Source organism: Aedes aegypti, chromosome 3 (genome assembly GCF_002204515.2).
Source record: "Aedes aegypti strain LVP_AGWG chromosome 3, AaegL5.0 Primary Assembly, whole genome shotgun sequence".
NCBI classification, from domain to species: Eukaryota; Metazoa; Arthropoda; class Insecta; order Diptera; family Culicidae; genus Aedes; species Aedes aegypti.
The window spans coordinates 30,680,081-30,700,179 of NC_035109.1; the positions used below are offsets into that span (position 1 = coordinate 30,680,081).

At 37.6% G+C, this 20,099-nt stretch overlaps 1 protein-coding gene across 5 annotated transcripts in view; it reads right to left on the minus strand.

Moving 5' to 3' along the window:
• The window catches only part of LOC5577433 (inositol-trisphosphate 3-kinase A), a 583,345-nt gene that overhangs the window by 19,431 nt on the left and 543,815 nt on the right, over positions 1 to 20,099 (minus strand). For all 5 annotated transcript variants that reach the window (XM_021850560.1, XM_021850561.1, XM_021850563.1 and 2 more), the window contains 2 exons: positions 11,853 to 12,029; positions 746 to 818 (listed from right to left, as the gene is read on the minus strand). In XM_021850560.1, the coding sequence (XP_021706252.1) occupies positions 746 to 818; positions 11,853 to 12,029 (250 nt within the window). The remainder of the gene's footprint in view (positions 1 to 745; positions 819 to 11,852; positions 12,030 to 20,099) is intronic.

The window sequence follows — 20,099 nt, forward strand, 5'->3', positions numbered from 1 at the left end:
GATTGCTTCGAATCACATCGATTCTGTGGGAAAATTTACATATTAATTGGGTTAATGAGGAAATCCCCCCCGGGCGGTGCGCATCTGGGCTCGATCGAATAAATGATGACGCGCACTTAGCGCTGAATGCACTTTGCATCCGAATTTTGTCATTTCGGATCGGAATAAGAGGGGGTTTGCGAACAACCGAAACAAGGTTAAATTAGTGCGAAGTAAGCCCTGATTTTTCACACGTGCGAACCGCATCTAGTAGTCAGGTCTCGCAACGTGGAGAAAAACAACTCGCCTGCTGTTTGTTTTGATTAGCCAAAGCAACTTAAATTAAAACAGCAAATCCCGTCCCCGATGCGCGGTATCTAAGTGAAGTGCGATAATAATGATGGCGGCGGGATGCAAGCATAGTATTAGCGGCGCATTTCTGTGTTCTAGAGCGGCGGGGAGTGTTGTTATTATTTGCCCGGGAATAACAATTACAAAAACAACGAGCTCCCTCTACAGGGAAAATGCTCGAGTTATTTCAGGGAGAATGGCGACGCAGTATATAGTTTACAATAGTGGAAAAAGTAGCGATAAAATCACCAGGCCGCATTTTTCACGTCATAAATAATTAATTGAAACATCATCATTAGCATTAAACGGCATAGAGATAAACTGTGCGGGGTTTACAAATGAATGAATGAATGTGTGCTGTATCTAAGTCGGCTAGTGGCAGAAATGATGATTGATTAGATTTTGAAAAGGATACATTCACCATCGTCGCTGTTCACGTGGCCCTTGTACTCAGGAACGTACGGTCGAAGTACGTCTTTCATCAGGACCTGAAATAAAAAAATCATTGATTTAGTTGAATTTAATTGGTTACATATGGTAATGATAAACTGTCCATTAAAGCCTGGTTTGCTGCTGACAAGAAAAGGAATCACCTATCTTGATGCGTGGAAAATTTCTTCCCAGAAATGGTCCAGAAAATCACATTTTTTCTGATCGCAGTACGCAGTTGAAAAGAAATGTCATTTCAAATGAGACTCTCTTTAGGAAATTTCTTGACCCATTCAGTCAAGGAATTTCTTTACTTTTCTTGAGCTAAACGGCATACTTAAGCTAAGTATGCTGTTTCGCTCAAGAAAAGTAAAGAAATTCCTTGATTGAAAGGGTCAAGAAATTTCCTACAGAGAGCTCCCTTTGAAGTGACATTTCTTCTCAACTGCGTACTGCGATCAGAAAAATGTGATTTCTTGACCATTTCTTGGGAGAAATTTTCCACGCATCGAGATAGGCGATTCCTTTTCTTGTCAGTTGCAAACCGGCCTTTAGCTTAAAGCATCTGTCTATGGAAAAGTAGGCGTTGAGAAAATATCACTAAAAGTATGAAGTTAGTGTGCTCATTCAAATGTTTTCTAGTCCATTTCTGCATGTCATATTCATTCAGCATTACTGCACAAAGGGCCGGATTTACAAATATGAGGGCCCCGGGGCCTGAGTCTTGTGGGGGCCTTTTTACCAGAAAACAATTTTGACGCTATAATACTGTAGTCACCTAACAGCGGCCTACGGGCCACTTGCGGCGATTCACACTTAAATTATTTTACGGATTCCTGTGAAATCTCAACAGCTGAACAGCTCGGTGAAATAAATTAATGAAGTACGGTAAATTTTTATAGGAACTTTTGGAAAATTGCTAAACATAATTTATCGTAAGATTTTTAAGAAATTCATAGACTTTATATGTATATTTTTTTTGTTTTGTGTAGGAATATCTTGGAAATCACTAGACGATTTCGGAAGCTGAGATTAGCTGAAATAATGGAAGACTAATTTTAGATTTGTTAGTAATATGTTGCTGTAAGCTCAGTATTTAAAAAAAGTAAAAGAATTCCTTCATAAATGCTAGTTAAAATTTTAGTGAATTTGCTCAAAAATTTCTGAAGCAATTGTTCAAGAAATTGCTGTTTGAACTAGTTCATAATGTTCTGGATGGGTTCCAGAAGGAATACGTGGAAAACAATTCTGGTGGAATCCCTGGAACAATTCTAGGAGGTGTTCTCAGAAGTATCTCGAGACGAGTTTGTGGATGAATCGTTGAATGTATTTCATGAAGTGCGGTGCAATGCCCAATCGCTCGAGTTCGCTTTCGCGCGTCTGGAGTGATTTTGTTTTTTTTCTTTTCTCGATTTGCGCTTCGTTCGTTTCCGAGTGGAGTCTGTATGCCGTAAGTGTATCTAAAAGTGAATCAATCAGGGATGAAGTATCATTTGGTGAGCTCGTTTTATGCTTTTATTTCAAATATGTAAAATATATGACTACACATTTCATCGTTACAACGGTGGGACGTAAATATGAATGGTTCGTCACTCTGAGTGACGGCATGAACTCTCATTCATATATTATTTATGTTTTACATTTATGTTTTACATTTTTTTTTTCAGAAACCCCTATCGTTTGACCTTTATATCGCCAATGTAAGTGTCGGCATAAGAGTGTTCTGTTCTGTGTTGGTCCAGCCAACCGAGTTTTTTTTTACTTTTCATATGAGTTAAATATGATAACCAGGGCAGGCAATCGTCAGCTTCGTCACAGTGCGATGACGAAATAAAAAAGACATCGTCATCCAGTATAATAACATTGTCAGGTCGCTGTCTCGTCATCGACGAAAGAATGCACGACGAACGTCAATCCAAAATCGTCAACGAACAACTTTGTCTTCATTCCGTTCGCTCCCCTTTCTCAAGCGAAGGAGGCGTTTATTGTATATTCGCTTGTTATGCACAAAACGGCGAATGCCATCCCAAAATTGCTTGTATTGGCGAATTAACCCGTACTGCTCAAGCTTCAACAATAGCTCTCTTGGTAAGCGCGTGACGTTGACGATTCAGAGATCGTTTGTTCAACTCCGGACACGTTTTGTTTTTTTGTTTTATTTTTTTCAAAAAAGGCTCAGAATCTATCGACGCCACGGTTCATATTTTTAGTCGGCTCAAAGCTCCCGAACGAAGATTCGACTGTAACGAAGGAGGCTTATTTGTTCGTCATGACGCCGAGCCTTTGTGGCGGACCACTGAGTGATGATGACGATTCTTTTTTTAGTTTCGTCGACGACTTTTTCCATTTGACGGTGACGATTGATAACACAAGCTTTGGTCCTGATAGCTGTAGGCATGTTGCGTTTAACTATTTATTCAACCATCTTCGAATGGATCTACACTACAAGTGTCGAAATTATTTTCTTCAACTTGATTTTTTTTTTCATATCTATTGAAAATATTATGCATGTTTATTTATCACAAATAATTTTTTATCATTATTGCCAATCCCAGCCAAACTTAGATTCCAGATTTTCTAAACCGGTACCGATAGGGCTCCAGAAATACATTCAGCAATTTTTACAGGAATTTTGTCAAGATTTCCTCTTGGAATTCCTTCAAGGATTATTCCAGGAATTCAGGGATTTGGCCAGGAGTTTTTGCCGGAATGCCCCCAATGATTCCTCCATAGATTGCTCCAGTATAAACTTTCCTGGGATTTCTCCGGGAATTTCTCCGGGAATTTCTCCAAGGATTCCCCAGGGAGCTTTTCCAGGAATTATTGCAGAGATAACTTCAATGACTCCTCCAGAGATTCCTCCAAACATTCTTCAAACGATTTCTCTACATATTGCTTCGAAAATTCTCGCAGAGACTCCTCTAAAGATTCCGTCAGGAAAATCTCTCTCAGAGATTTTTTCAGAGATGTTCTCAAGGCTTTCTGCAGGTTACAGTCGGCAATATCATCAAGGATTACTTCAGATGTTTTTCCAGTGTTTTCTCCCAAAATTTCTCAGGTAGTGCTCTCGAGATTACTCTAGGAGTGATTCCTTAGATTCTCCAGAGAGAGAGAGAGAGAGAGAGAGAGAGAGAGAAAGAGAGAGAGAGAGAGAGAGAGAGAGAGAGAGAGAGAGAGAGAGAGAGAGAGAGAGAGAGAGAGAGAGAGAGAGAGAGAGAGAGAGAGAGAGAGAGAGAGAGAGAGAGAGAGAGAGAGAGAGAGAGAGAGAGAGAGAGAGAGAGAGAGAGAGAGAGAGAGAGAGAGAGAGAGAGAGAGAGAGAGAGAGAGAGAGAGAGAGAGAGAGAGAGAGAGAGAGAGAGAGAGAGAGAGAGAGAGAGAGAGAGAGAGAGAGAGAGAGAGAGAGAGAGAGAGAGAGAGAGAGAGAGAGAGAGAGAGAGAGAGAGAGAGAGAGAGAGAGAGAGAGAGAGAGAGAGAGAGAGAGAGAGAGAGAGAGAGAGAGAGAGAGAGAGAGAGAGAGGAGAGAGAGAGAGAGAGAGAGAGAGAGAGAGAGAGAGAGAGAGAGAGAGAGAGAGAGAGAGAGAGAGAGAGAGAGAGAGAGAGAGAGAGATAAACGGTAATAAACGGTTTCCTTATAGATAAAAAACATGATTTATGACTTAATAATATTTTTTTGACTAAGTTATTAGCAAAAACTACCAAAAACCATGAATGTTTATGAATAATACCATTTTTTTAAATTTTTGATAGTAAAACGTTAAAACTAAACCCGATACCGGCTTTTTGCGTTTTTTAAACCTGTGTGAACGTCTTAGCAACAATTTTTAATGAGTTTTCTGACAAAAATATTTTCACGTTCATTAAAAAATATGTTTATTTTTTACTCGAAGAAATACCAATATGCTTAATAAACTTCTGCTTAATAGTGTAAACGTTATTCCTGGTAAAAAAAAAATGTCATGGAAAATCATGTTTTTGGGAAGCTTTTATTGAATAACTTAGTCACACATTGTTGTTGCGTATACACAATTTTAAAACAACCTTGGCCTCGAAACCATGTAAAAATTGGAATCGGTAGAGGAATAAAATTTCAATCTAATCGCTCTCTTTCGGTGCCTATCCACCTACTCTATGGACTCCCTTTACCTTTGAGTAGCATGACCGCTCTAGCCATAACGAAAAAAATTGTAGAGTATTCATGTTTTTTTTTATAAAATTAGGAAAAATTAGGATAACTCTAATTCTAACTAAGACTTGTTTTGATTTGAATCAAATTTGATATTCTACAAACTCTTAATACATTTGACAAGAATTATGCTAAAAGTTGCAAAATTGGTTAGGATAAAAAGTTATTGAAATGTAGCGGAAGGTCATATTTTGTGACTTGAAAATTCACCTTCAAGTCGCTTGCGCCACCTCTAAATATTTTTGGCTCAAACTTTGAGGTTTTTTGAAAAATACGCCGCACCCTAGTAACCAACCAGTTGATTGCTAACAGGTACCTTCAGTGTGTAGATGCTGATGATCAACTTTTTTTTGGTGACAATGGCACCTGCCACGTCAGGTTGCATTCCAATGAATAGAAGGCAGAGGAATTGGCCTTGCGGTTAGCTCGCCCAAACTGTATACATTATATACTAGAGATGGGCAAAAAGAATCGGAGCCGTTCAAAAGAGCCGCATCACTCAAAAGAAAGAGTGATCCGTGGTTCTTTTTTGGGCGAGAGTCGATTCATCTGATTAGCTCGGATCAGATAAAAATTCACCCGGAAAAAGAACGAACCGATTCTTTTCCCCTATTCTCCTTCGTTCGTTTCTCGGCTTCATCATGACGCTTGAGTCGTGCCTTGCTTTGCGCGTCACACCACACATGCAAGCAAAGATTTCTGCTGCAGCGTGCTCTCTGCGCTCTCAGCATAGACAGACACATTTGCTCCGCTCACTTGCACACAGGAAGATGTCAGATAGAGAGAGAAAAAGTGCCCACTTGAATGGCAAGCACATTTTTTGCTTCTTCCTTTTGGTTCGGGTAGGGGAAATCAGACGCATGTCGCGCAACAGGCATTGAACCACTCCTTTTCGTTCGGTCTTTTTTTGCAAGCCAATGAGCCACTGAACCGTTCAAAAGATCCGGTTCACTAAAATGAGTGATTAGGATCGGATCCGTTCACTGAAATGAGCCGTTTTAGTTTCAAAGTACAACAAAGTTGTGATTGATTTTCCAACCTATGCCAAATGACCATTATACCAAACGGCATTACACCATATGGCATTATGTCAAATGAGGTAGAGCCTCTGGGACCTAAGTATTGCAAACCCTTCTTAAAATGAAGAAGTTATCATTATTTTTGTATTTCATAAGGTTTACCTGTTTGGTAATAAAACAGCCTGAAAAAAATCTGAACTTTGTTATTTCACAAGAAAGCGTGACAAACTGCTAAAAAATTTGCATATAGTCACATTTATTCACAGAAGAGAGGATCAATGAAGAGTAATTGATCATGCGGCAACTTCCTTCGGCCAAGGGCTAAATATCTCTAAATAAAGATAGAAAAAATAGGGTTCAGCAAATAACACAAAAATTTGAAACAAAACACACACAAATTTTGAGGACCTTGCTAAAAAGTTATGATAATGAATCAGTTTAAAAAAATGAGCACCGACAGAGAAAACATTGAAAAGGGTTTGCCATTGAAACTAGTTAGACTGATACGTGAAACATTGGGTGGTTCAAAGCGAGGATACATGATTGCAAGAAGACATAGAGGGAGACCTAGTGGTGTTGGTGCTGAGGTCATTGGCGTAGGAACAGGGGGGACCAGGGGGGCCTGTCCCACTCCAGAACCATCCAGCCCCCCCCCCCCAGAATTTTTGATAATAATAATGAAATTAAAAAATTAAAAAACAAACAATTTAACATGCAGCAAAATCTTTTGAATCAATGTAGGGGGATTAGGGGCATAATGAACATACGGGGCGAAATGGACACCCTCTCAATATCTGATAATACACATATTTCATCAAAAGTTCATTCACTGCATAAAATCTGTAATGCATTTGAACTGCTTGACGGTAAAAAATTTTATTTTTTCCTTCAATTGTTCTTTAAAATTTGACTTAAAATTTTTCTCAGTTTCAAATTAGCATATAAGCAAGACCGTGGAAGAATCTAATTTTTGAGCAAAGTCACGAACCCAGAAAGGTTCTTTTTAGCTATTATGATTGAGGGAGAGCCCTTTTGCATATCGGAATGATTGACAGTCATTGAATATGTTGGAATAACTAAATTTCATACAGGTGTTCATTTCGCCCCGATACCTTTTTACCAGCCTTGTTTTCGACCCAATTTTCTATCTCGCTTTTCTGACATATGATATGATTTTTATCACTATGAATGAATGTGGCACGTCGTACTAACATCAAACTTGAAAACTAGCCAGGGGTAAATTAAAAACATTGCCATTTAAGGGTCTTAAAACGAACATTTGCTTAACGTGTCCATTATGCCCCTAATTCCCCTACATGACTTTTATTATTCACAAACATTTCTTGAGTAGTTACGTTATTTTATGTTGTAGAAAACTATAGCGAGAAAACCTCGCTTGTCTTATACAGCATCAGCGTGGTGGTTCTGACTTAGGTGAATCACGCGACAACCGAAAGCTTATCCGTCCGGCAGTCGATCGATTGATTACTAATAGAACTAGCTTCTTGTTGTATGCGGTAAGCGCAATTTTTCGACATATCCATTGCAAAAAAACCGTGGTAAAAAAGTGGAAGTTTGATTCCAAAGATTAGTTTTTTTTTCTGAATAATCCAAATCATTCTGTTTGAGCATAGAGCAGCGCTGTATTCTGATTTCTCATGTTTTTGGAGGATACCCTGCTCGAGGTGTGTGGTGATGATGATTACCCTTATGAGAATCCACTAAAGAAATCCATACATTAACTTCAACTCGTATAATGTCCGAAAAAAATAATTGAAAAAATAGACAAAGATATTATAGGAATTTCTCAGACAATACTTAGCGGGAATTATTGTCGAAAAATAAGGCTTAACTTTCAAGGAATTTTGGCATGGCCAAATTTTGTTCAAATGAATGGTAGAAATTTAACATGGCGTGAAAAAAATGTAACAAAATCGACCATAGTGACCATAGCACTCTTTGATATTGATTGAATTTTTTAAGTAGTTTTGCATGAATAAATTTATTGCTTGAACTATAATTTTTCAAGAAAAAACTTTTTATTTCCAAAATTATTTGATTATCATCCAACAGATTTGTAGCACAATTTTTCAAGAAGCTTTTCGATATGCATTATTAAATTTGAGTTTAATCAAATACCTCAAGGAATATTTAAGGGTGGCTTCAGAACTTTTGCAAATCTTTTCGATATTAGTCAAATAATATTGTGGGACTTGTGCATACTTTCAAAGCGAATTCATCCTGGTGAAAATCCACTCCTATATCTACTTCTTATTATCAAATTGATTTTAGAAAATATTCCCGGATTAACCTTAAAAATCTTACTTTATCTCTCAAAAGTTCAGTTTTCGCTCGCAATTCCTCCAAAAAATCATTAACTCCGTCAAATCTAATTCAGAGATATTTCGCTGAAAAGTCTATTAGAAATTCTTCTTTGAATTGCTTTACATAAATTTCCCAAAAAATTTATTGCAAATTTCATCAAAAGTCCTTAAGAAATATTTCCAAAATATTTCACAAATTGCTTCAAAAAGTCTTCTATGTTTTCTTGTTTAGAAATTTCGGTTAAAATCCAAGTATAATTCAAGAATTGGTAAAAAGAAGTTCTTTAAATGTCTCTTGCCCTTGAAAATTTGTTAAAAACCCCCAGGAAAATTTTGCTTCCGAAATCAGCATAGCGGTAGAGGAGTCTGTAGCAAAATAACTGGGATGTGGAAAATTTATTAAGATATTCATAAAGAAATTTTTATTGATTTTCCTTAAAACACTTCTTTAGAAATTGGTTCTAGGTTTGAATTTTTGTGGGATACGAAAGCGGAATTTCTAGAGGCTTTCTGGCAGAATTCTAGAAACTCGTAGAAAAATCTTTCCATACTCACAAAAGCAACGTTTTAAAGAATCTAAAATATAATTTACCTTTTTTAGAATTTTGAACAATTAAGAAATTTTTATGCGTATGGTTTCTGATTCCTGAAAATACATCAGGAATTCCTCAACAAATTCTTAAAGTTATGCAAAAGTTTCCACTAAGATTTAAACTAGAATCTTACATTTTTGCGGTAACCTTCTACAATACTACAAAATAGTCGATAATAAAACCTTCAAAAAAGTTTATTTGGAATTTTTAGGGGTAGGAAAAAATGGGTTCTAAATCAATATGTTCACCATAGTATCATGAATCTTCAGAGTTCATACTAAATATTACATAAGATTCTAGTTACAAATACAAACAGCAAAAATTCCATACGATTTGAGCACGGATCATTTTCTATTATAAAAGACGTCGAAAGAGATCACGATTTTATTTATTAAATCCTACAAGAACCACTTAAGATTTTCTGTGAGGTACATTGTTAACATGTTTGAGAAATTCTTAAATTTTTCGACAGGAATTCAGTGATTTTTTCCGAAAAATATTTAGGCTGCAATTATTGAAAAATTTACCAACAAAGTTATTTCAAACCTTTCGTTTCTTTAGAAATTTGATATGGAGTGATTCATAGAGGAATTTATATAGCAATCCCCATTAAGTTATTCCAGGAGTAGTTTTTGAACCAAAAAATGGAGAGTGTTTAAATTTTAATACGATTCTTTTATGGAAAAGTCCTAAGATTTATATTCGAAAAAAAATGAGTTGATTCTAGAACCTGAAGGAATACTTGATGGAGCTTCTGGATATTTTTTTAGGAAGTTTAAGAATGAATTGCAAGTGCTTAGTGAATCTGGTGAAAAATTTCTTCAATTTAAATCCCAAAAGAATCGTTAGTGCGGTTTAAAGAAAAAAAAAGCTCTGGAAAACGCTTAGATGAATCTTTGGTCATTTTTTTCAGAAGATTCTACGAGAAACAATAATATAATTCTCTAAGAAATCTCTGAACAAATTACTCGGGATTTTTTCACTATTTTCACGGAAGAGTTTTTGGAAATATTGCTTAGTTAGGCATTTTTGAAAAAAAAAATAAGTTTTCGAGAGAATTTTATAGGAATGCTAGATTTTTTCAAACAATTCTATGGAAAAAACCTAGAAAGAAATTCAAAAGCAAAGTTGGATAAACTGTTGGCGAACTCTCTGAAGAATTCGTGGAATGAATCCTTTCTTGGTGATTATGGAGTCTATTTTGGTGCGAATCCTATATTTTTTGTTCTATATTTTGGAGAAATCCTTAGAAATCCTAAACAAATTATTAATGAACACAGGAAGATACTTCAAACCAACAATTGGAATTTATATGTAATGTGTACCTAGTGGACCTTCCAGGAGAAATTATTTAAAAAAAAATTGTAATGCATTCTCAAGCGGAATTCTTTAAACGATTTTTTAAGCAGTTCGATAGAGATTCTTCGAGAAATTTTCTGATGAGATCAAAAAGTCTGAGAATGATTCTCTTGGAGAATCCAAGGATTAACTCAATGAAAACTAGTAAAGGAGTTCTTGAGAAAAGCACTGAAAAGTACGAACATAATTCATGAATTTCCGTAGGAATTCTCAGAGGAAACTCTTCGAAGCACATGATTGAATAGGTACCTGAAAAGATCAAAGAAGAAACACAAAAGACAATCCTTGTGAGCTTTTTGCTAAAATTCTTTAAAGATGATTTTTGACTGGATACAACGAAATGAGACAAAATAAAAAATAAATGAAATCGATTCAAATCTGTAAAAACTACGGAATTTGTGAAAATCGTGATAACTGCGACCGGCACTACTTCTGTAAGACAAGTATTTGCTGGGCCCCCCTGGGCCCCCTCCAGAAAAAAATCCTAGCTACGCCAATGGCTGAGGTAGAGTTTGAAGTTAAAATAACTAGTAGTTTGAAGGGAATAACAAGTTGTACAGCTTAAGGTGAAGATGAATCGAAGCAAAACTTCAAATTTTCAAGAGCACGGATCTGGAGAACCAAACATCCGTTTAAGGCTAAGTAGCCCGTCATTCGTTTTGGCAACAATGATGACTTTTCAGCTTGCATTTCAAAGTGATAAAACTCAGTCTTGATAGTTTATATTGACTTGAAAAAGTATCACTGTACGCACTTACATGCATAAAGTATGCTGATACTTTTTCAGCTGTGTCAGTGCAAAACCAACTGTTTTTCTTTGATTCGAAATCGTGAAATGAATTGGCAACAATCATCAACGACGCGTACAAATTTCAATGACGGAATACTTCGCCTTAAACTGAAAACTTAATCGATTGGTCACTAGCTGGTGGTGACCAATCGATTAGGTTGCTCTCTACGGGCACTTCTTCGATGTAATAAATTCGGCATACTTCAGTGGGCTGACCATTTAGTGTGAATGTCGCCACAAATACGCTGGCTGTACGCAGTCGAAGAAATCTAGGAACCACACATGCAAAATCCGGTCCTACTTGTTAAGATTAAGGTGAAACTGTACTAAAACCACACTTAGAATTTCCAAGAGCAGAAATCTCAAGAACCAGATGTTCATTCACGCTGAAAACCTGATCGATCGGTCACCAATTGTTCTAGTTTTATGTTCTTGAAAATTGAAAAAAAATTAATATTCTTCAAATCAAAAATGGTTTCACCTTAATATCATTCAAATTCAAAGTTTCAAAATACTCGAAAAAAAAAATCTTCTTGCCTTGGAAAGAGAGGGTTCCATGGAACAAACCGAATCAGATAACTACTTTGTGATATTTACTAGAATATTATTCCATACTTACTAGATTATTCTAACAGTCTACTAACTATTTCAATAGTAAACCTATAGAAAACCAGTCGACTATTACTATTGTAAAACAACTAAAAATTATATACTGATTTTGAAAAATTTAGTCTATTTGAAATCTTGTTTGTTCAAGCATTTTTCATTGTAAAGGCTTTAGTCGGTCAAAGTCGTGGGAAAGAAAAAACTAATGTTGCCACCTACCTTAAAGCATTTCTCCTCCTTGGGGCACAGTTTCTTCAGCACCGTGCCCTGGTCCGGCCCGGCCTTGAAGTTGCCCTGGTGGCCCGCTAGCTGAACCCACGGGTACCGCTGCTTTTTGTACGTCTGGAAGAACGGCGTCCACTGGACGATGTTGCGTAGCTTTCGCCATCCCGAGGGCTGCAAGTTTGGAACAGAGAAATAGAAACGCAATTAGAACAGTCGTCATTCAACGAAACGATATGGATCTGAAAGGTTAATCAGAAGATGTTTGCTCGAAGGGGATCGGAATACCGAAACCGCAAAGGCACACCGTAACGACACGCGGAAACGCGATTCAGATTCGATTTCCCATATATTCCCTGAAGAGATGTGTCTAAGTGAAATCCTAACCTACGGCAAATCAACCACGCATGTCACGACGTCATCGTTGTTGATGACCGGTATTGTAAGACGATACCGGCATTACGCGAAAAGCCTGGTGAACACGTTAGCTAATGAAGTTTGCTTGTAGGGTTAGGTGGTGCAAAATGTACTCATGAAGTACCAGTTTACATTTACCCCTTCCTAATCCATTAAGAAAGAGTTATACACTCCCGTTCAAAAGTTTGGGTTCACCCCCTAAAAAACATACAAAGTGTTTTGTCCATGCATGTGATTACGCATTCGAAAGGCAATGAGTTATTCTTACTTCGTATGTATTTTTTGAACTTTGTATATTAAATTTTTACTTAAAGTTGTGACATTTTTCAAAAAACATGGCTAATTTCCTTAGCGTTGGATAGACCAAAAATTTAAATAAATGTCGTTAGAATCGTAATATTATATTCTTTGAAGAGTACTCACGAAATTTTTGCGTATATGCATTATACGTTATAATATTCTTATGAAACTTTGCTACTTCTTTAAAAATGCGATTGAGCTTAAGATGCCAATTTTGAACCATCTAACCCTACTATTCGCAACAAGAGACAACGGCAGCTGTCACATTTGCTTCTCGCGCTCGAGTAAACACTACGATGCGGTAGGTGTGTACATTTTGACAAGAAACATGCGACAATAGATACTTATTTATGACTTTAGAATTGCTGTTGCTGCTTGCCGTTATTTGCACTCGGAAACAACAAATCGACGACTTGGTGTTGCATAACTCAACCGCCCAGTCCACTACAACGCAGGTATGCGACGCGCCGCTTGAAGGCGTAAGTGACAGCTGCTAATGACATGGTTGGTGGTCGACCGACACTGACGTCAAATTAATTTGATATACGATAGTCGACACCTACCGACCTGCAGCGGTCGATCTTGCTGGTCGGTATAATACGGGTGATGAATTTCAATTAGTCGCGTGCCGGCATCGATCACTGGACCGCGTGACCTACCGATATGGAAGGAAGGTTAGGAACCTATAGTGTCGTAGTAGGCGACGATCGAAGGCGGCGGGGGCAATTGTAACGATTTGTCACTTTGCTAAACGATGTACTAATTGAAGACTCGCTGCGCACTTTGATGAGGAGAAAGCGCCCGAGTTGTTAAATTGTACGATCCAACATCAATTAGACGAGTTTTGAATAAATTTTCAAACAAATGTCATACGAAGGGATGAGCTGTTTGCAAACATATGACGATTGAAAAATCATGAATGTTTGGAAAGCAGTGCACACTAGAATGTTCGCAAAAATATTCCACTGCGTCGTCAATTCAACCTGATTAGGGTTATTACCTCCGTTGCACGCGATCCTAGTTTGAGCGGCTCACGTGAAGCGTTCTTTTGAACTTCAAACAGAAATTCTAAATTTTCCATTTTGCACTAAAACCGCAATGGAGAAAACAAGCCCTTACCCGCATCGAACGTCATTCGGGAGCGGTAATTGATCTAACACCTGGTTGATTGAAATTCCAAACACACGAGGCTGCAAAACCGCAATGCGAATCGGTTCAAATTTCGTCATTCTAAAAATATCGCTCTTCCTAAAGTGAGATGAATGCTCCACTTGACAAACGATACGCTAAATAATGGGACCAAATTGAATCACAATTTGCGCGCAGAAAGCTCACCGAAACGACAATTCATCAACCACCATCAACGACGACGACGACGACGGCCTCGAAAAACTAGTGCGAAATCTATTGACGTCAGAGCTTTTGTGTGCGATTTAGTTAACAACAATAAATGGCGGTTACGGTGGAGGAGGTGGGGAATTGTGCTACCATGAAATCCCAAAACTCACAATTAGTCAAGGGTTTGAGAGGAGGGGAATTAAGCAGTTCATCTATCACCAGCAGCAGCAAATTTGCACGGTGGTTGGCCAAACTGAATGGAGAAAACAGCTGATTCGAGTCGGATTGAAGCAACGCACAGTTCGCAGTTATACGGTCGAGGGAGGCCATGCTTTGCATTAGCAACACTGGATTGGGCTGTAAACATGAATGCGTCATAGCAGGCCGGGAAAGAGAGTAGTTAGTTCAGGTTTCCCTTTGGAACGACGTCATCAACGATTTTGGTGGTCTTGGAGAATTGGATTACAGTCTTGTTTTCGGTTGTCCAAACCCTTTCAGATAAAGAAGCACAGCGTTGGACTGCAAAGCAAACGTCACACCCCTCTCTTTTCCATGGTAGCTCTAGAGCACCATTGGTTTTCGTCGAATAGCCAACTAACTGTTTCAATACTAAAACTATTGATAAACAATCAATTTACTTTTGTAAGACAACTATTTTTTTTTTTTGAACAAATTTTGAAAAATAGCTCCTTTCCAATATTGTTTGTTTAAGCACTTCATATACAAATGCCTTTTTTTCGTACAGAAACAGTCGATCAAAGTCGTGGGAAAAAGGAGGGTTAAGATGGAGATGCATCGAAGCCATACCTCGAATTTTCAATAGCTCAAAAGTAGAGAACCAGACAAACTGTTCGTGCTAAAAATTTAATCCATTGGTCACTCGCTGGTGATGATCAATCGATCAAATTCAGCGCGAACGATTGGCTAGCTCCGTAGATTTGTGGTCTTGAAATTTTTAGGGTTGGTGCGATGAATTTTCACCTTAAGAAGCATAGGGGAGATACATACATACAGTATTGGACAAAACATTTGCAACTTTTTCGATTTTCCATACAAAATGACCAGGTTTGGTAAGCTATATCTCAGTTCTTTATGAACCGATTTGAATGAAATTTTGGCAAAACATCAGACATAACTTAACTTTTAACATAGGGGAACTTACGTATTCTCGGCAGTCTAAGCCGATGCCGCGCTTATTTTGTAATATTCTCGGACATCAGCAGATAAATTCCGTGTTTGTCTGTTTACATTTATGCGTTGCTTAATTCTCCATCGATTCACACCGACAGACTTGTCAAAATGCTTTTGGAAACGTTTTTACAACGCTGCGAACATCTCTTGTCAATGTGACTATTGTCGGCAGGCTCATTCTGTTCGGCAACTTTCCCATAAGAACTGCTGGTGAATCACTTCGGCAGCTCCAAATCAGTCGCATTTTGAGGCGTGTTCATTTGAATCGATGACATCTCTGGCGGTATTGTTTGTTCAGTCTCGGGAATCTCGTCAGTGGGATGCGGACAGAACAAAGAATAATCTGAATGGTTTCAATTACGTGTTTTGATAGAATAATATTGTGAATTTGGCGTTTGAAATTTGGTTGCCGATAATAGTCGAATGGTGCCGAAGCCGTAAGTCTCCCTATATTCTTCAGTGATTTTTCCAATCACAAGTTCAAAAGCAGTAACGGTTTGACTTAAGTGAATTTTTGACGATTTCTTAAAAATGACACTTGGTAGGTACGAGGGGGGTATGAAAATAAATAAGGAACAAAAAAAAAAACGAAAAAAAGTTATTTTTTCGAATTTTTATTTTTAACGATAGTTGTTGAACTGTCATCATTATTTTACCTTCTTTTTACTCTGAAAATTAAAAAACCTAGCTGATGTCAAACAAATGATGAATCTTTTTTTTCTCCCCTTCAAAATTTTCGGATTTTTGAAGGGGGGGGGAGGGGGGTTTGACATAAAAGAAAATTAATATTTTTATCAGCCTAACTAAACATAAGGAATAGCTGCATAGAATCTTCAGCTAAGTTGTAGATTTTAACGAGATAAACAAGTTTGCCGAAGACAGTTTTTGTGTAGGGCTATTACATTTTAAGATAAATAATTTTGAAATTTTTGTCGCAAATTACTCTTTAGTTAGACCGTTAAAACTTATAAACTCGTGATTGGAAAAATTATTCAAAAATATATGTAAAAATTCAAGTTATATCTAATGCTCAGTGAAAATTTCATTCAAATCGTTCCATAAATAACTGAGATCTAGCTTACCAAAGTTGGTCATTTTGTATGAAAAATCGAAAAAGTTGCAGATGTTTTGTCCAGTACTGTAAATTTTCTCTCTCTACATTTCGATATCTCTGTACTTAGATGTGTTTTTGATGGTTTCACTTTTGATTTTGATACAAAATAATTGAGGAACGTGAACGCCTGCTCGGTCATTATTGTCCTGGAGCTGCGACCCAGTTAAAGATTTACATACATTTCATGAACCCCTAAAAATGGATGTTCCTGAAATCAATGTTTAAATCTGTCGAAGATCTCACTGCCTTTCTACGCCTACTTGCCCCACGTTCTATGTGAAACCTTAAGCGCAGAACGGCAGTTTAGGGTTAACATAAAAACTAGGCAAGCACAGCTAAAAATCACGCCCGTTATCTACCACAGATAATGCAAGAACTCTGCTGATATCATTTTGAGGAATCTATCACGAAACACGACTGGAGTCTAACAAGTATTACTCCTAGAGTTTGATGAAAAACTTTTAAGACAGACATTGGAAAAATTCAACAATCGTGCAGTGAAAGTAAGAAAATGAACCACAGTTTTCTGAAGTTAGGCAGAAAGATGCACTATATGAGACAAATTGGTACCAAATATAAGTCTAGTAATTTTCAGAATAACCCCTGCCAAAATAACTGTCAGGAAAACTTCAGAACATTCCCACAAAAAATCCCTCCATCAATTCGTTAAAGATATTTGCAGAAGCTAATTAGTTCTTTTTTTAAGTAGATATGCTTTTAAGAATTTCATCAGAAATCCGAGAAAATCTCGGTTCCAAAGTCACGAAATTGTCAGTTGTCCATCAAGCATAACCTCGTCGCAGGAATCTGCCGAAAAGATCACTATGGCGTAGTTCAGTCGAAGTTCTCATCATAAATCTTGATAATTTGAGTGCAAACAGGAGAGAACTGTGGTGTATCAAATGTGCGTTATAAAAATATGTTTAAAAATAGCACACACAATTCTCTCAGTGTATCTTCACAAGGCAGAATGCGCACGCACAAGCATGTACGCATGCGCGCGAGCTTTTCTTTTGACATTCAAGCTGACAAAAGCTTTATCCCTTGCACGATGGTAGCCTTCGGTTGTGTTGGTGAATGTGAGAATAAGATAAGCGTTTGATGAAACGCTCAATCACAGACACACATACTATCAAGCATCATCATAGGGGATGCGTTCTTGATAGAAGAAAGATTATGCCTTGGATGAGAGAGAGAGAGTGAGAAAGAGATAAAATTTGAGAACGATACGCGAATTGAATGATGAAGATGAACGGAACCATTGGAAGTTTGCTTCAGTTTGTCAACGGCTTTTGGGGTGAACAAACACCTTAAGTTTAATTTTGCAATTTCTTGCAAAATTATGTTCCGCGAGTGCCGGTTACCACAAGAACATTAGTTTGTTTTCTATCCTGCCAATCATCGGCATGGTCCCAAGGTTTTTTCCGAAGATTTCGTCAGGAGGGTAACTGAAGACAAACTCATTAGATTAGTGCAAAAATCAACCAACTGTTTCGATGATAAAACTATTGTTAAACAATCATTTTACTAGTGAAAAACAACTGGTCGGCGTTAAGTCAGAGTGGACTATGTACAAAACTTGGGAAAATTAGATTATTCTTTCATTAGATGCGAAATTACCTTACCTCCATTTCACTTTGATCAGATTTGATGAATGGTGTAAACTGCGAGAGATATGTAACAAATTTACTTGGAATAATCAATAAAAATCGATTAAAGTATGCAGTCAGAGTGGACCAAGTGCTTATTACCCTAACAGCAATAATGATCAACGCGCTGAGGAATGCGAGAAAATGTAAGACATTTCAAGTGATTTGTCAGATTTTTCGAATTCGAATGATTCTTCTTCTCATGATTCGGCATTTGATTTTGATTTTTGACCATTTACCATATTAGGATAGGTGGTCAGAAATTGCAACAATTTATTTGCAGACAGAGTGGACCAATTGTCAAAGCAATATACTGATTGATTATGGCTAAGAAGGCCGTCGTTCATTTTGGCAACAGTGATGACTTTTCAGCTTGCATTTTAAAGTGATAAAACTCAGTCTTGATAGTTTATATTGACTTGAAAAAGTATCACTGCACGCGCTAACATGCAGCTGATCAGAGTTGGGAATGGTAATAGTAGTAGGCTTGAGTTTTTGCGAAAATCACGTGGCTCTTCTAATACAGTAGTTCAAAATTGTGAATCTCATCAAGTAGCCTCCGTTGGGTACATGAATTTCCTAAATCAGTACCGTGCACCCCCGCTAATTTGAACGGTACCTCATGCAAACCATCGGGGTTCATTTTTAATTTGAACATCTAGTCACCCTAGAAACGTGTTTCTGGTTACCTCTTTCACTGTTTTGTTTTGATTCTGCATTTCGTTCCACAGCGTTCCATCTCACTTCACTCCGTTCCATGAGCTAAATGACGTTTGAACCATTTTTAATCTGAACGATGTGCAAATTAGCGGGATACAGATTAAAAAGTGTTCAGATTAAATGTGGTCAAACCAACGGGGGTACCCGATAGTGTCATTGAAGGCTGTAAATGCGGGAAATGCAGCGGGATATAGAACATTTTTCTACAGCAGTTTTGGGTTGCCCTTAGCAACGGGTGTTTTTCTATTTTCAAGGAATTTTTCCTACAGCAGCAATAGGCGTGAGTTTCACTGGCTCTGCTGACTGCAAGGGGGTGGTCACTCTACGCAGTGTGCCTTGCGCAATTATGGCACATTTCGGCACATTGACTGGCACAGTTTGTTTTATAGTGGATTGCTATAAACATCACAGTGAACTGAAATTTCCGTCTCAGCAATCATTGAATTTTCTGAGTTGATTGCTATCCGTCAAACACGGATTTCACAAAATGTTCACGTTGACTTCGTCTACAAAAGGAAACTGCTGGGATTTGTTTTATTTTTTTATTTCAGAACAAATTGGTACCAAACCAGCAGAACCCATCAAACCGAACTGTTGGCGATGGAATAGGCTTTGCTCTATGTTTTACTAAATTCATAGTGAATTAAAAGTTAAAAGTATTGAAAGATACAAGAAATCGTCAGCTCATAGCAAATCGCAAAGCCGGGGAAATGGATGCAAAAATGCATGGGAATCTGGGGAACAAATAAGAAACAATGCTTTTCCTTACTCATGCTGCTAAACGAAGAATCATTTCTCGCAGAACTTGTGAACTCGCCTTAAAAGTCATTGCAATGGTAACCGAGTGTGTAGCTTGTTGTTACAGAGCAAACGAATGGATTTAAACGTTATTCAACTATGCTACGATGAAGAGAAGATCTTGCTCTATCTCCCAGTGGTGATAGTTTCCATCCTGGTCCATCAATTTGCTTAGAAAGAAGGAGTTACACACTCGGTTACCAATGGCTTTTAGGGCGAGATCAAAGGTTATGCGAGATTTGGTTAAAAAGTATAAATATCTAATCTAAACTTAAAACAAGTTAATTTCTTTAGGTTAGGCCCGAACAAACTGACCATGGAATTTCCATACTCTCCCTCCATCAAATATAGATGATCTCTGGTTAAAAATTTTTTCTATTCACTAGACCCAAAAATGTACTCCTGCATAGTGTTCAAATACCCATACTATGCTCAAATGTGACAAACATCTTCTCGGAATGACCTTTCTTGCCTCCCTTCGAGCTCGATATCACGCCCCTGTACATAACTGTTAATTTTCGAATCGCAGTTCCCGTGTTGTCTTTAAAATTTGTGTGAACTGAATTGAAGTCTTGCATCTAAAAAGCTACAATTTTTCATTCCCGTCATAATGACAAAAAAGAAGAAAATGTCAATACTTGCTGAGAACGTTTTTCCGAGATTTCAGCTCAATTTTTATGGCATGTAGCATTATAGCACATTTGGCGCGCTTGGCGC